Raw genomic sequence first — 16,128 nt, forward strand, 5'->3', positions numbered from 1 at the left:
TCCTGCTTATTTTCGTTCGTCCTCCTGCGATACTTCTCCGTCGAACTCGCCTGAAAAATGCGTTTTGGGAAGCCGGTTGTTGGATTAATTGTAACAGGTGATCGAGACGGTGGCGTGGAAAGTTTTTACTCGATCGATCGCTCCTATTACGACTTTGCTCGCGCAGTTTCATGGCCAGCGAGCCGCGATTCGCGAGCCAAGCCACGCTACCGCGGTATCCTCGAGAAGTGGATAAAACTCGATGAAACGCGTTGCTTGAATCGCCAAGCCACGCCACGATGATTCATTCTGGCGCCGTGATTCTGCCGCTTTCCCGACTCGTTGGTCGACGAAGGAATCGCGCGAGTCGAAAGATTCGTCATTTCGTCTCGGAATTCGATGACAATGCACGTTTTGTTCGATGATTTTCCGATAGTTACACGCACCGATGCATCCGCGATAAAACGCGATCGGACCTCGCGTGCACCACGTTCCACTATAAATCTTTCGCACGGTCGATGAACGTTCGTTTCGAACGAGTTTGATCGTCAAACGGTTCGGAACAACGACGACGGTGATACGTTTCGTATGTGGCGACAAGCGCGGACGCGTTTTATCGCGATAACCGAGCTTTTGTTCGAGGCCGTTTCGAGGAACGAACGTTCGCGGTCGGAAGCGACGCGTTAGAGGAAAGACCGCATCCTCGATGAGACATCGAGCGACAAATAGATTCGCGGACTTTTCCGCTTCGCCTTCTCCCTGTCGTGTAGTCGCGTCGCGTCGCGTCGCATCGCGTCGTTCGGTTCGTACCGGTAGTCACGGACAGTCGAGAATCATCGCAATTCTGTTACTTCACTGTTGCTGGTTTTCATCGCGTCGATCGTTGCGTGGTCTTTCGTTTCTCAGCTGGCGATGGCGTTCGCCGAGAACAGAGGAAGAACGGTAATACGCGCGCGGTGTCTCTGTTCTATGTGCGCCGTGGGGATTACGCGGAAACTCGTCCGAGAGTTGGCAATCGACGACCTTCTCGGAAGAAAGAACGATCCGACGCGAGATGCGATTACGACTGCGATTTCTTTCTCGCACGGTAATTCACGATCGACCGCTTATTTTGGTTGGCTTAAAAAAGAGAGAGAGAGAGAAAAAAAAACACGTTTCTATACGCAAACACTATGGCGATACGGAAAATTCGGCGCGCACGTTGGTTGGCGGCCGATGCAGAACGGACAACTCGTTACCGCCTCCGGAAGCGATTGATTGCGAACGCCGCTAATTAGCTTACCATATACCGATAAAAGCTGCCTCTTTGCCTCTTTGCCTCTTCGCCAGGACGACCGAGAACGGTCGGTCGGCTCGAGTTCCTCCGACTTCCCCTCTGCCTAGGCATCCCGCGCGCTCGCGTGCCTCGCACGCCCGTCCTCTTGCCGCTTCGCGATCCTCCTTCTCCTCCATCTCCTCCTCCTGCTTCTGCTCTCTCTCCGCCTTCTGCTCGGCCAGGCTAAAGCAGGATACGGTCGTTTCCGGAAACGCGATCAAGATTACGCGCGAATCGTACGCCGCAACCTTCTTCCTTTTTCACGCTGGAGATTGCGTCGCGAGCGTGGCGACCTCGAAAACCTGCTTCGGAAAGAACGTTGCCCGCTTTGAATTTCGCGCCACGCCGTGCCATGGTTATCGGGGTCGAGCGGCGTTTCGCCGTAGAGCGTAAGAGACAGAGAGAAAGAAAGACTGGTCGGCACGGCGCATGATTTAAAAGCGGCCCACCTCGCTAAATTCTCGAACCCCCCTGGGACCACCAATGGAGTTCTTTCGAAGAGGATCGGAATCTCCGTGAGAGCGGTAATCAGGGATAACGAGGCGGTCGAACCGACTAAACGGCGGCAAGGGGAGCGCGCGGTTAGAATTCTCTCACAGGGCTCTTCTTCCGACCAATTACCTCGGTTCCCGACTCCTACCCTAAATACCTATTGCCTCTCTTTCGGTGGTCGATATCCCTGAGCGGGCCAGCCGTGTGGGCCGTCCATCGTCCCGTTCCAACGTTCCCCGCTTAACTCCGACCTAACCAGTCGAGGATGCGTTTGCGCCTTCTTCTTCGTCTACGGACTACCTGACGATGTTACGACGCGTATCTCGTCTTGCAATTTCTCTTTACGTTAGTGGCGCGTTTCAAAATTTCGCGCGGCCCAAGAAGGTCGTCCGGCGGCCTGGGTCGAGAGAAAGCAGCGCGCAACGTTTCGCCCGATCGACGACTCGTAAATCATCCTAATGGAAGATCGAGTGGCCGATGGTTTCAGAGATTCGACGAAGATGGTTCCGATCGAGCCGAAAGATAGGGACGAGCCGAAAGATAAAGAAAGGCCGCAGTAACGACAGGGTCCCTCGACTTCCGCACATTTATCGTCCGTTTTTCCGATTCTCGGAAAACTCGAGCTTCCGGTCGAGTCGTGGGGTTGCAACTCTGGCAGAGTCGAACGTACTCCAACGCATACTCTTGCTATCTGTTCGAAAGGAAAAGCGTGGCGAAGGCGAGCGCGCGGCTTTGTTTTTCGAGTAACGCTCGACGAACATCGCGCGGTAGTTAGGCGCGCGAAGGCTGCGTACGCTTGATTCGCCGAAAATAGCCGGTAGCGTAACGCGCGCGCGTATCGGGCAACGTCGTCGCGTCGTAGAATCGCAAGAGAAAATAAATTTCGTGACTGGAATCTGTTCGAGGAATCGTTTCTTTTCGTTGATCCCGCGAATCGGAATGTTACGATGGAAGAAAGATGAGTCGCATGGTTCGCGTTTCGCGGTCCGCGCGTGGTCGCGTAGTCGAGCGGACCGCGACGCTGCCTACGATATTTCGAAAACGGCGCTTCCCACGCGAACGTCTGTTCAGCGTTTGCCGCTCGTTTATTTTGCTAATTCAAACAAATGCTCTCGATCGATCGTTTATGGCGCGCGGCTGGCACGTCTTTTCGCGGCGTGGTTTCTTTCTCGCGATAAGCTTTAGAGGAAGATGGGAGGAAGGGCCACTCGGCCAGATGAGAAAATCGGCCGAAGTTGGGCGAACGTTAAGCAACGGTCGACCGGTGAATCGAAAGCGAACTCGTTGGCCGAGGTTTGCCTTTTCAGGTCGCGAAAGATGTTTGGCTCGCGTGCGAGCGATATCCCTAAACGACCTTGCCGCGAGCATGTCCCACGTTACGTACTCCGAACGTGCAATACGTACGTATGTGCTTGCACGAGTTAATCCGAGTTCCACTCGATCCGATCCGATCCGATCCTATCCGATCCGATCTCCTGTCACACCTTACGATATCATACGATACGATGCGATACGATACGAAACGATACGATACGCGTTATTATCGTGGAGCGGATCACGGCGCAGCTCGAGCGAAGCGTCGCGCTTACCGGATACGAGCTGTGGCGACCGACACGCGCGCGGCAACCGACGACGCGTCAACAACGACAACGGCAATATCGCGTAACGAACCCGACGCTGAGTCCAAACAGATTCGAACGCTGTCCGTTACGCGGAGAAAAATGAACGTAAGATCCGAGTGGAAGAGGAGATATCGCGGAGCAACGGTACTCTTTGGCTTCGTGGTCGTCCCCTCGCGTTGCAACGAGCAGCGAGCGGTCCTCGCGTCATCGGAGGAGCTTCGCGTCCTACGTAGTAGGCGAAATTTCTCCGTAACGGTGGTGAGGCGATACTCGATCGGAGGACCGTGCCAAGCGAGGTTTTCGCACGACCTTGCACTCGTTACGCGAAAGAAAGCAAAAGCGAATGACGCGATTGCAGTTTGACGTTCCGCTCGTTGCAAACAGGACCGTTTCTCGATCGTTTCTCCTTCGTCCATTTCCCTCCGTTGTCCGTGCAATCTGCTTTCCTCTATTTTTCGTTCTTCGATTCCTCCTTCGTCTTGCTGGCGCGTGCGTCAACGATCGCAGATAGCGCGATCGAGTATTAATTCCGCGTTTTTTTTTCGAGAGAGAGACACGCGCGAAAATCGACTCGCGCGTTCAACCGCGATGTCGCGAGGTAACGAAACGAGTAGCAACGATATTTAACGCGAACCTCGTTTACACGTTCAGCGATGGCCAAGTGGAATTTAATAAGGAGTCGCGCGCAACGAAGCTTCTAGTCTAGCTTTCTTACAGTGGCTGGTTGCAAGGGCGCGCTTCCACGAACAAAGCTAACAAGGTAGGTAGTACTTCTCGTTACGAAGATCCGCTCGCGGAATACTCCGCATCGTCGAGACGCGGTGGAGCAGAGAGCAAAGAAGGAAAGAGAGGGAGGCGATGAGAGGATCGGAGCCGCTCTTCGTCCTCGCTAAGCTGCCGCGGAACAAGAAAGGAAGAGGTGCATACCTAGCGCGTCGTTTCTTTCGCATCGGGTCGAATCGATCGTAAACTCGTTAATGGTATCGAGGTTAATGCTCGCGGATCGATCGGGTCGGCGAGCAGGCTGTTTGTGCGAAATCCTCGATATTCCGCTGCCGGATATCTCGTAAAAACGCCGTATTATTGAATGCTCGCAGCCGATACGATTATCGAATTGGAACACCGTCGATAGAATGGCCGGATTTCGAAGACGTTGCCGTTGACGAACGCGACGGCACCGATCGAAAAGAATACGTGGCCGGCCAAGAACCGGGAACGGAGGTCCACCGAGTCGGCGGAGTTGCTCGTCGTTCGGAGTTCGGGGTCGGACGAGTCGTCTCGAGTCGTCGTAGGCCGCGCCGAGGAATCGGCATTTTCCAGCATTCCGATCGAATAGGGACGCGCGTGATAGCCTCTCTTCTCCTCTTCTCTCCTCTCTTCTCGCCACCGGCCCCTAAGATAAAACGTACGTTTCGTTGCCGGTGTGTAGCTACTCGTTCGTGCTCCGCGACGCGACCAAACTTTTTCTCCTCCGTCTTTCTTCCTTCTCTCGCCTCGTCTCGCGGATCCGTCTTCCTTCTACCTTTCTCAGCACCGATTCGCGCAATCCGGTCGACCGCTGCCGTCGTCTATCTTATCGCTAGTGTATGACCAGTCGCGAACGCGACCACGATCGAACGAGTTGCCGCCGTGCGCTACGTCGGAGAATGCTTCCCGAGATCGGTAGTCGTCGTACGAGAAGCTCGTCCACTCGTTCCGAATCGATGGAAATCGGACGGGTATCGCGTTTTGTCGCGTACAAAAATCGTCAAACTACCGGCTGATCGAATCGGCGATGTCCTAACTCCTAACCTATGCTTCGAAGAGAGAGAGAGAGAGAGAGAGAGAGAGAGAGAGAGGGAGAGAGAGAGAGAGAGAGGCCGAGTTCGAACGTTCTCCCCCTCTTTGTCGAAACCTCGCTCGCAGTTTCTCCTCCGCTGTTCTCTTCACCGGTTCTCCGAGCGAACCCACTCTCTATCGGAGGCAACTGCCTCCTCCTCTTCCTCCTTCTCCTCCTTCTTCTCCTCCTTCTCCCGATTCCCAAGCTCTCGTTCCTCCAGCTTCCCGCGCTGCTACTCTGCCGCCACCTCCTCCACCACCGCCACCACCGCCACCGCCGCCACACCGTCACCTCCGCCGCTGGCCCGACGACCATCTCCGACGTAGCCACCACTCTCGGCCATTTCCAGTCGCCTTTCCCCGCTGTACCTCCGCTCTGGCTAGTCCAACACGCAGCTACGGTGCCTCGTTAGTCGTTACACGCTCGAACGAACCACGGTGGTGGAAGTCGCAACGGAACTTTAGTGCAGCTGCGGCGAGCAGCTGACGCGGAATCGTCGGTAGTTGGTAGTCGAGGTTGCCCCGCGAACGCAGTAGCGCGCTTCGATTCTTCGAACGGTGGTTTTCGTTTGTGACGCACCGCGCGCGCGCGCGGTTTTGTACGCGGTTGCGAGCACAAACGCGAAAGTTTGTCGAAAGAGTGTTGCTGCAGGGATTCCACAGAGAGAAAGAGAGAAAGAAAGAAAGAGAAAGAAAGAGAGAGAGAGAGAGAGAGAGAGAGAGAGTGAGAGCGCGTCGTTTCGAACACGTCTCGGGCTTTCCCGCTCGTCAAATGTACCAAGTCTCGATTTATCGCGGCCAACGGACAGTAGCCTCGTCGACGCGTCGGCGCCGAGTGTCACGGGTGCGTGGCGATACTTCGACCGAGTCGACGTCGACGGTTCCGGTAAGTCGATTCGTTCCGATTCCACCGAATTTTTCGTGGTTCGTACTTTCGAACGCGTGGAACGCGCTTTGCCGACCGATACGTTCGCGCGTGCCGGTTTCGCGATCCTGCGAATGCGACGCGAACAACGAAACGTCGATGCGACGAAACGACAAACACCTGTGACGTCGAGCATGTAACCGCGACGTTCGCCCGGAATCGAACGATCGATCGGTCCAGCTCGCGAACGATCATTCGAAATCGAACGAACGGTGGCGCGTGGAATTTGCGCTCGATCGAGGAGGGTTAAAGAGAAGAGGAGGAAGAGAACGGTCGCGCACGATACAGGATCGAAGGCGGCGCGTAGCCATCTGACAGCCCAGAACACGGTGCTAGATGTCGCCAGTGACGCGATCCGCTTTGTCCCGCTGATCGTGATCGTCCAAGACTCGCCGGCTCGTTCCCCTTCTCCCGTCCGTCTTTCCTTTTCTTCTCTTTTCTTTCCTTCTCCTCTCGTTTTCGCTGTTCCCGCCGTTTCGATTTCCTTCTTTCTTCCGATTTCCCCGTTCTGCCCTCGCGATTACCTTCGACCGGCACCGACGCGTAAAACAACGAACGACAAGGTAGAGAGGCAGGCGAGCTAGCGCGTTCAAGGTGCTCGCATACCGACGCACGCGCGGCCGGATCGCGCGCTGGCCCTTCTCGTTCCACGCACCTGTTCCGTTGTTGTCGTTCCGCCACGGCGTGCTTGCACGCGACAGCTCGTGCCACTTACCTCCAGTTACTCGTCGAGAGCCGGCCTCTTCGCCGATCGTGTAAGAACACCGCATCGTCGATCGAGCGCGCGTTCGTCTTCCACCTTCGAAGACGACGTTTCGTCTCGTCGCTTTCCTACGGTTTGCTCCTCGTGGACGTCGTCGCGATCGAGTCGTGGGTGTCTTCGCGTAGCCGCTCGTTCCGCGAACCATTCGCTCATCCGCGTTTTCCCTGGAACGCCGTCGTCGTTGTTTCGTCGTACGCCGCGCGTAACACGATCGTCCGACCGAGCGATCCGGCCAACGATCTCGCGCGTTTTTCTAGAACGAAGCTCCGAAGCAAAGTCGACCTCCTCTTCTCTTCTCCTTTCTCCTTCTTCCTCTTTACCTTCCTTTCCTTCTCTGCTACACGGCTGTCCGACCGTACTCGGTGATCGACGATCGCAAGTTATTCGCAAAAAGACGAACGCGCGTTTCAATTTTCGAGCCAAGTGGGTACCGTTCGTACGGTCGCGAAGCACGGGGAACGTGCGAAAGAAAAAACGAGGTAGAACGGCGCGCAACGTACCGGCACGTTGCGCGATAACGCGTTTCTTTCGGACAACCTCTGGCGAGACCGAGTCTCGCGGATCACGGTTTTTCGCGTGAAAACGTTTGCCTCGAGGAAACAGCCGTTTACGTAACGCGACCGTAGGTAATCGAAATAAGTTTTCACGCTGTTCCGCGACGTGCACACTGGCCGCGTGCTCTTCTCCTTGACGTTGGAACGTCGGTTCTCGATCGGGCAACAAGATCTGGTCTCGAGGATCGCGTTCGAAAAGGAACGTTCGGTCCGTGGGACGCGACAACCCGACCAAATACCTGCTGCTGGCTCGTTTGTCCTTAGCGGTTTATCCTCGTCGGCATATCTCCGTGAACGCGACCGAAGAACCGTGCCGATCAGGTGTTATCCCCCTGTTTCTAAATCGCAGATAAAGGGAACTCGTCTCGTCCATTAGGACGCGAGGGAATGGGGGAGTCGCGGAGAAGAGAGAAACGGCGCAGCGAGTAAAAATTCGGAGGCAAAGCGAAAACAAAGAGACGGGCGTGCGTTCGATGGAAATCGCGTTGGAAGCGATCGCGAGTGTCACCGAGGACGGAAAAATTTCGCTCGACTTTCTAAGCTTCGAAGGCAACGATCGTAGGTTTGGCCGCATTTTTCCCAGTCGTAGGAGAAGGCGTCGCGTCGCCGCGCGAGATTCTATGCAAATCTCGGTCGACAACGCTCGCCCCCGGACCGAGCGAAGACGGCATCCGAAGCCGATGCGACGAGAACGAGGCGCGCGACCCCCGTGAATCAGGCGGCTGATCATCCAGCGACCGCGTGGTGGCCGCGAGTGGATGAGCGATCGTTTCGCGAGAATCGGCGCGCTTGCACGGAGGACACGAGTCGGTCGGTCGTAACTACGCGTTTCTCGGAACTACTACGAACCGGCTGTTATGGATTTCCGAAGAAAGATTCCGTAGGTTGTGCGTGTGACTCGTGAAAATATACGAAGATCTAGCGCAAATATACCGACGGCAGGAAGGTTACGACAACAATCGTTGGATAGACGATGGCGAGCGCGCGTTTCTCTCTACCATCGTGCAACTCGTTCTCAACAAGCGCTCTCGATCGATCGTTCCTTTCTTTTCTTTCGCGTTTGTTCGCGAGACGCGGCGAGGGGAGAGGAGGCGATGCGAAGCGAGGCGAAGCGACGCGTTCCGGGGGTTACTCGACACGGCGGGGCGCGCCGCTATCCACAGCCTTGATCCGAATTCGCGCGCCAGTCCGGCGCGCTTTTTCCCGTAAATCCATTCGTCGAGTCCGTTTCTCCGATTTCGATCGTCGTTGCTGGCGAAATGCGAGGAAATCGTGGAACGTCGCCCTGGGCAGAAACGCGACAATCACTGACGGAAGCTTTTGCTTTCTCTTTTCTAGTAAATCGTCGTGATCGGCGGCGAAGGGGAAGACCGAAGCGAAGGCGACGCGCACAGCGCAACGATATCGATGTCGAGGATGAGGACGGGACGATCGCTGTCGAAACCGTTGATCCTAGTTCTGGCCCTGGCTTTCGTTTCGCCGATCGGTCGGTGCGGCGCTTCGGAAAGCATAATAGGTGAGTTCGCTGTGACAAACGGCGCGGCGGTGTCGCTCGATTCGCGGGTTCGCGGTAACCATCCGACCGCGATCGCGATCGCGATCGAAAGTCAGTGTAACGAACGCGAACGCGAGGCGGGTCACGCTCTATTAACGGGTTTTAAAGCCTCTATTCTTAGTCCGTCTCCATTATCTACCGGTCTATTTGCACCGCAAGTGGTCGGGTCGAATCACGACTCGCGGCGAAACAGGTCTCCGAACGTTTGAGAATGACGGCACAGCCGTCCGTGTTACTCCACGGTAGACGAGAAATTCCACCGATTGCCCGAGACGAGTCGAGTTGCGTAATCGCGCAGGAACGAACGCCCGCGCGTTTGCCTTGACTTTCGATCGAATCCATCGAAACAGCCTTCTCGTTCGTCCGTCCGTTTCCATCTTCGTTTCGTAGCTGGCTCGAATCGAATCTCTCTCTTTTTCCTCCTTTCTTTTTCCTCTTCTCTCCGCCGTTCCCTTTCTTTCTCTTTCCATTTCCATTTCCAACCGTCTCGTCCTACGATGCTTCTCGAAACGCCCGAAAACAGAACGTTCGAAAGAGAGCAACACCGAAGAAAATTCCCATCGCCGTTCATTTTTCACCGATACGCGTTCGCCCGTGAAACGTCTCTCGCGTTTTCTCGTTTCGTCGTCGCGTTCGCCGCTTTCTCGCGAAACGGAACTAAACGCGCGCGCGGGTGAGAACAAGAGAAACAACCGGCGAAAGGAAAAACGAGAGAGAGAAAGAGAAAAAGAGAGAGAGAGAGAGAGAGAGAGGAGAGACCGCGGGGAGGACACTGCCAGTCGGGGAGGGAAGGGGGAAGGGGGTAGGAGGAGAAAGAGAATGCGAAGGAAACGGACGGCGCGAACGCCAACGCCGCCGCGTTCTTTCTCGCACGCATTCCTGCGCACTTGAGAAAAAACAGAAAGAAAACAACCGAAAAGGGAAGAGGAAACGCGTGATTTACCAGCAGGACGGAACGGATTTCACCGCTTTTTTCCCACTTTCCACGGAGTGGAAGTTCGAAGGGAAGCGCGATGGAGAGCCGCGCGACTAGCAACAGAGCGCGACGTCGAATTATCGCGCGCCGAAATTGAAAGAGCGCGAGACGAATCGAACGAAATGGTATGGAGACGCGCGGAGACGGAAGACCGGTGCAAGTGTGAAAAGAGCGTAAGAAACGGCGTCGAGAGTCGTGTTCGCGTTGGGAAAGCGCCGTGGAGAACGCGATGCGCGATCGTCGCTCGCGAATAGATCGCCGTGCGAATCGCGAACAGGTTAGGGGCGCACGATGTTAAAGGAAGGTTGTTTAAAGTGTGCAGGAATATGTGCGCGAGGAAACCGAGAGGGACGTTGCGACGATGGCTTCGCTGACCTAACACAACGCGGCTGGGGAAAGGCCGGACGAACCGTCGACCTCCCATAGATATTTGACCTTCGATGCGCGCACGATCGATCCCACTGGATATCGATAGCTGTGTATCACGTAAGTAAGAAAGAACGACGGAGAATCGAGATTCCGATCGACCGCCACGACGCGACGCCGAGCGCCGCTCAACGACCGCGATCACCGAGCGCGTCGCTCCGGTACTCGTTTGGTACACAGGCGACGCGAGCGACGAGGAAGCGTGGAACAACGGCGAAGGTCGATTCTCGAAACGAGCGTCGTTCGATCGCGGTACGATGTGGCGCAGCGCGGCGCGGAGCGGAGCGCAGCGCAACGATCAGACGTCGGATTTATCGGCGCTCGTAATCGATATCGGGCGACCGCGACGCGTACCGATCGCGTCGCACCGTTCGCATTGTTATTCGCCGTTCACGGCCTTTGCTTGCAGGAAGCCGAGAAACATGCGACATCGAAGGAGAAGATTTCACCGTGGACAAGATCCCGAATACCAGATGTTTCAACTGTTTGTGCAAGGTAAACGAGGACGACGGGGCTCCGCGAAGACAGCGTTCAACCACGCGCGTTACGAGAATCTTGAACGCGATACGACGCCACGTTCGCAATTCGTTCGCGTTTATCCGAACCTATCGGAATAAGGCAGAAATTCTTCCGAATAAGTGGCGATCGTTGGCGCGAACGCGATGTTAGCGAGACGGCCGGCGAAACGACGACGTCGATGACGACTATCTCGGTACGTTCGGTTCGTACTCGATCCGAATGGACCGATAGATGGATCGATCGAGTCTTGGATTCGCGGTCTCGAACGTTACTCTCGTCTGATGCTTTCATCGGCGATAATCTCCATTATTTTCGAGAGTCTCGACCTTCTCGCTACGAGACCATCCGTGACCCGCGCGTTAAATAGCTTTACGTAATCCAACCGGCAGATAAACCACAAAGGTTTAATTATAGGCCGCGCGATAAGAGGCGCGAGAAATAATTACGCCGGAGTTGGACGATAATCGCGCGGCTGGAGGCGAAATCTTGGACCTTGGGCATCGAATCGAATCGCCATGCGATTTTCATCTACCGCTAAACGATCCGCTGTTTCTTCTGTTTCGCAGAATGGTTTCGTCGAGTGTAGGAAACAGCAGTGCCCCAGCATCGAGGGTTGTTACACGTTGTTGGAACCACGCGAGGAAGAGTGCTGTCACAGGTGTAAAGGTAAGCGGAAACGGATGCGTTCGACCAGGTCTAATTTCGTTGCACGAGTCGACGTGGCTCGTTCGAGTAGCTGGATCGTGCACGGCTCTCGGAGAAATGGATTCATACAGAGTAAAAGAGAGAAAGAGCGAGAGAGCGTGTGTGTTTCGACGCGAGTGGAATGTCCGGGGCGGAGCATTGTTCCTAGGGCACAAAGGCGCTTCTGTTCGTCGATACGTCGCGTTGATACGCCGATAAACCCGAGCAACTTGGGCATCGCGATCGGCTGTTTACACCGGCAACCGTCGCGTTGCGTTGCTCCACGGACCGACTCTTTGCTCGATCGAGGCCAGAGGATTTCTTATCGTCCGTTTCCTCTTCTTCTTCTTCCTCTCCTGCTCTTCTCTCGTCTCCGTTAAATGCGCTCGGCACGAGCCCTGATTTTGCCACTGCGAAATTAATCGCACCGTTCTTCGTCGCTTCTTCCCCTTTCGAAAGTTTAATCGGTTCGATCGGCCGAAGGTTGTACGCGGAATGGAGTCCATCATGAATCCGAGACGGAGTGGACCGAGGAGAACGACCCATGTAGAATCTTCACTTGCAAAGCCGGAGTGATCACGGAGTCTCGACTGCACTGCTATACGCCTTGCGCCAATCCTATTCCGGCTGCGGCCGGCCAATGCTGCCCGGTGTGCGCAGGTGAGTACGTCAGCAAGCTGGACGATCGGTGACTGTTCCGTGTGTTGGACTGCACGCGAGATCGCTTCTTTCGTAGGGTGCAACGTAAACGGACAGCTGGTGACGGCAGACAGATCGGTGACCACCACCGAAGATCCCTGCGTTACTTGCAGATGCAACGCTGGCGGTCGATTAACGTGCGCGAAACAGGCCTGTCCGGTGCTACATTGTCCCGGCTCCAAGATAGTTCACGATTCCGGAGAATGTTGTCCACGTTGCAAAGGTAGGGCAAATTTGTTAGACGGAGCGATACGCGCGGTCCTCTGGTCGATGTTGCCTTGCACGCACGTCTTTGTCAACAGGCAGTCGAAGATACTTGTCGCCGCCGAAAGGCGCGTGCATGTTGGGAACGGGTATCTACAATTCCGGCAATCAATTCTACCTGGATCAGTGTACGCGATGTAGCTGCTCCAATTCCACCGTCTCCTGCGTTCGAGAAACCTGCCCGGTACACGACTGTCTGGCCGAACATCAGATCGCTGTTCCCGGTCGTTGCTGTCCCCAGTGTTCCGAGGTCGAGGAGGTTCGACGATCTTGCACCTACGCTGGCAAAACTTACGGGGCGAGTATTTATTCCGATCGAGAAGTACAGCCATCATCGTTCGATCGATCCGCTGCTCGTCGTTCACCCAACGCGATCTCGTTCAAAGATTTATTAAAGGTTCTGTTTTGTCCTAGGCAGGATGGCGAAAGTTGGAAGCTTGACTCGTGCAAGGCATGCGCCTGCATGCAAGGTAAAGTACGCTGCGCGATGCCGATGTGTCCACCGTTGAATTTGCCCTGCCCTCCAAACTCCAGATTGGAACATCCGGAGGGCCAATGCTGTCCTCGTTGCGTGGAAAGTAAGCGCACCGCCACCACCGCCAAGGGTCCACGCGTCGTCGCGATCCTTCACGTCTTTCGCACGTTCGTTGTTCGCAGGTGACGGAGTGTGCACCGTTTTCGGGGATCCGCACTATCGTACGTTCGATGGCAAGTTTTATAGCTTCAAGGGATCTTGCAAGTACCAGCTGGCCAGCGATTGCTCGGGACACACGTTTAGCGTTCGAGTGACGAACGACGCCAGGTCGACCAGGTTCTCCGCATGGACGAAAACGATCGCGATCAAGGTGAGCGACGGAGATGTGCGCGCCGATCGATCGATCGAGCTCACTCTCGTCTCGAGTCTCTCTATCCGCGGTGGTGGTCGTAGGTAGGCGACTTGAAGGTGAATCTCGGGCAGAAGATGCGAGTGAAGGTAAACGGGAAGAAGGTGGAGATACCGTATCGCATGGCGAACCGACTGGACGTGAATCGCACGACGGACAGCATAATCGTGAGCACGCAGATCGGAATCAAGGTTCTGTGGGATGGGATCAGTTTCCTCGAAGTATCGGCGCCGACTTCGTACAGGGGACGGCTCTGTGGTCTTTGCGGCAACTTCAATTCCCTACCAAAGGACGATTTTACCAATCGAAGGGGCAAACTGTTGCAAGATCCTCAACCGTTCGGTCAATCTTGGCTAGTGGGGGCCAAAAGGAGCTGCGTGAGGCCAAAGCCGAGCGTGAGCCCTGATCGGGCCAAACGTTGCAGAGGACGAAAAGATCACAGGTACGGTGACGTTCGATCTATCCGTCGTACTCTCTTTGGCTATTTGGATTTTACGCGTCCGACAGTAGCCAGCAAATGTAACAACATGGACGTGTGTCGCGCAGGTTATGCAACAGGCTGAGGTCGCAGATCTTTGACGCTTGTCACAAGAAGGTGAACCCGACCATGTACTACAAGGCTTGTCTACAGGACATGTGCGAATGCCCGACCGAGAACTGCTACTGCGAATCGTTCACCGCATACGCGCACGAGTGCAAAAGGCTGGGCATTCAATTGCCACACTGGCGAAAATCGACCAGATGTCGAACCGGTTGGGACCAGTTCTCGGGATCTGGCCCATCTCTCGGTCCACGTTTTCCTTGATCCATGCGTACGTCCCCTCCTTGTCCTTTCTCTCGAGCGTCGAGCTTCGAGTCTCGAGAAAAAGAGAGAAAGAGAGAGAGAGAGAGAGAAAGAGAGAGAAAGGTGTCCGAGGCGATCGACGTCCCGACCGCGAAGAAACGATCGTTCGCGCCTCCTCTCCTCTCGGTCTCTGTCCGCGTTTGCCGGATTCGCGAGCGATCGCTCCGCGAAATTCTCAGCTAGTCACCGCGTTTGTTAGCCGCGACGAACCGATCGATTCGCACCGCAGACGAGCAAACGCATCGCGCACCATCGTACAACTACTGTACACCCGCGTCCCGTCGACGATCGCCCTCCTTCGTCCTCGCGAGTACACGACGTCTTCCTTCCCTCTCCTCATCCGATCGCGAATCCTATCGAGCTCGGACGATTCCGAAGCACCGTGCAGTATTTCGGCCGATGAGCAGGCTCGCGGCATATCGTCTACGTCCCGGCATTCGTTAAATCCTCGATATTCGTAGATTTAAGCCGACATCGCGTAAAACCGCGATACCACTCCTACTTTCCATCCTTTCTTTCACGCTACTCCGCCTTCCCTTCTCCTCCTCGTCGTCGTCGTCGTCGTTTCTCTCTTTTCTTCGTATGTATATAAACGTCCACGTTTTTACGATTAGATGTTCGATCTCGACGAGACGTCGTCGACTGTACATAAATACCCCGGACCAGGCTCGCGAAACAGCGAGTCGATTCTTCGCGGGACGTGTTCCCACCGCGATTTCTATACCTTTCTTCAATTGTCTCGCGTCTTTATTACCTCCTCTACGTTTTGTTATTACTTTTCTCTCGCATCCTACTCCTACTACTATTTTTCCTATTCGTCTATGTTACGCGTCCAAATTGTACATAGTTCGAGTATAGACACGTGCGTACGCATACGCGCAGCGACACGTATATGCGTCTACAAGTTCAACTATATCGACATAATCGTCAACGTCTCGCGAAAGAGTCGCAAATATACCGGAGATAGTCCAAAGCCTTAGCCAATTTGTATCGACTATAGCATAGAGATGTTCTGGCACGCATCGAGTACGAACGAAATAAATGAGTTATATTCGTAAACTTGACAACGTTTTCATTGCATACTGTGAGAGAAATGGAAGAAAAACGAGCCCACTTACCACGATTCAGGTTCGTATCTTGAGTTCGAGACGCAGTCGAATGTTCGAGGTGAAAATAATACGTAATCGGTAAACATAACCATGTTCACCAACTGGTCGTTCCCTTCGGAGTTGCCGCGCTGCGCGATCCTTTCATTCAGCAGCTGGCAGCAATGGCGCGCGCGCAGATTCACGTCTTTCGAGGATCGTATCACCGTATTTTAAACGAAAACCAATTTCGCGTAAGACAGAATAAAACACACGCGACGAACGGATATCGCGCGTATTTGATACGTGGGTGAGACCCCGATGGGAACGTGCGAACGATTTACATCGTTGAAACTCTCGTTAGCCGGGAAAACGATTTAGAAAGCAAAGATCGACGTGCTGTGCGAGACACGATGGTCGAGGACGCGAAACACAGCGAGGAAATCGTACACCGGTAGTACATCGCGACGCCGAATACGACCGAGGTGCGTATCGTCGTACGAAATATCAACGACGACGAGGTCGACAATGACACAACAATGACAAAAACAACACGATCTCGTAATCTTCTGGTAATTTCGACGAGCGAATCGTTTACCGCGTTTCGAACGGTTCAACTTTCGTCGATGCTTGTGGCGAGACAAGTGGCGTCTTCTTGCGGACGGCAACATCGACCGAAAGAGCGCGCTGCCATTGCCAGTGCGCGTGTTCCGATTGGTGCAAC

The 16,128-nt window shown here is 54.8% G+C and overlaps 1 protein-coding gene across 5 annotated transcripts; it reads left to right on the plus strand.

Annotated features, from left to right (window-relative positions):
* The first annotated feature begins 142 nt into the window (after nucleotides 1–142).
* Nucleotides 143–15,378, plus strand: LOC100643703 (BMP-binding endothelial regulator protein). Of its 5 annotated transcripts, XM_048410121.1 has the most exons (12): nucleotides 6,126–6,906; nucleotides 8,807–8,984; nucleotides 10,315–10,485; nucleotides 10,835–10,920; nucleotides 11,511–11,610; nucleotides 12,112–12,288; nucleotides 12,365–12,550; nucleotides 12,630–12,889; nucleotides 13,010–13,169; nucleotides 13,249–13,436; nucleotides 13,520–13,917; nucleotides 14,022–15,378. In XM_048410121.1, exons 3-12 carry the CDS (start codon nucleotides 10,440–10,442, stop codon nucleotides 14,278–14,280), a joined length of 1,860 nt encoding a protein of 619 aa, XP_048266078.1. In that variant the 5' UTR covers nucleotides 6,126–6,906; nucleotides 8,807–8,984; nucleotides 10,315–10,439; the 3' UTR covers nucleotides 14,281–15,378. The 5 variants fall into 5 exon arrangements, with proteins under 5 accessions (XP_048266077.1, XP_048266076.1, XP_048266079.1 ...); XM_048410120.1 differs by lacking the exons at nucleotides 6,126–6,906; nucleotides 10,315–10,485 and adding an exon at nucleotides 143–4,168; XM_048410119.1 differs by lacking the exons at nucleotides 6,126–6,906; nucleotides 10,315–10,485 and adding an exon at nucleotides 5,978–6,112.
* The last annotated feature ends 750 nt before the right edge of the window (nucleotides 15,379–16,128 follow it).

Source organism: Bombus terrestris, chromosome 11, assembly GCF_910591885.1.
Source record: "Bombus terrestris chromosome 11, iyBomTerr1.2, whole genome shotgun sequence".
Taxonomy (NCBI): domain Eukaryota; kingdom Metazoa; phylum Arthropoda; class Insecta; order Hymenoptera; family Apidae; genus Bombus; species Bombus terrestris.

Bases quoted from the DNA above. Each gene is read 5' to 3' on its own strand.
- LOC100643703 (XM_048410120.1), top strand. From the start codon at position 8,876: ATGTCGAGGATGAGGACGGGACGATCGCTGTCGAAACCGTTGATCCTA. The intron at 12,890-13,009 runs GCGAGTATTTAT...TGTCCTAGGCAG, and splicing joins ACGCTGGCAAAACTTACGGG to GATGGCGAAAGTTGGAAGCT. The intron at 13,437-13,519 runs GTGAGCGACGGA...TGGTGGTCGTAG, and splicing joins CGAAAACGATCGCGATCAAG to GTAGGCGACTTGAAGGTGAA.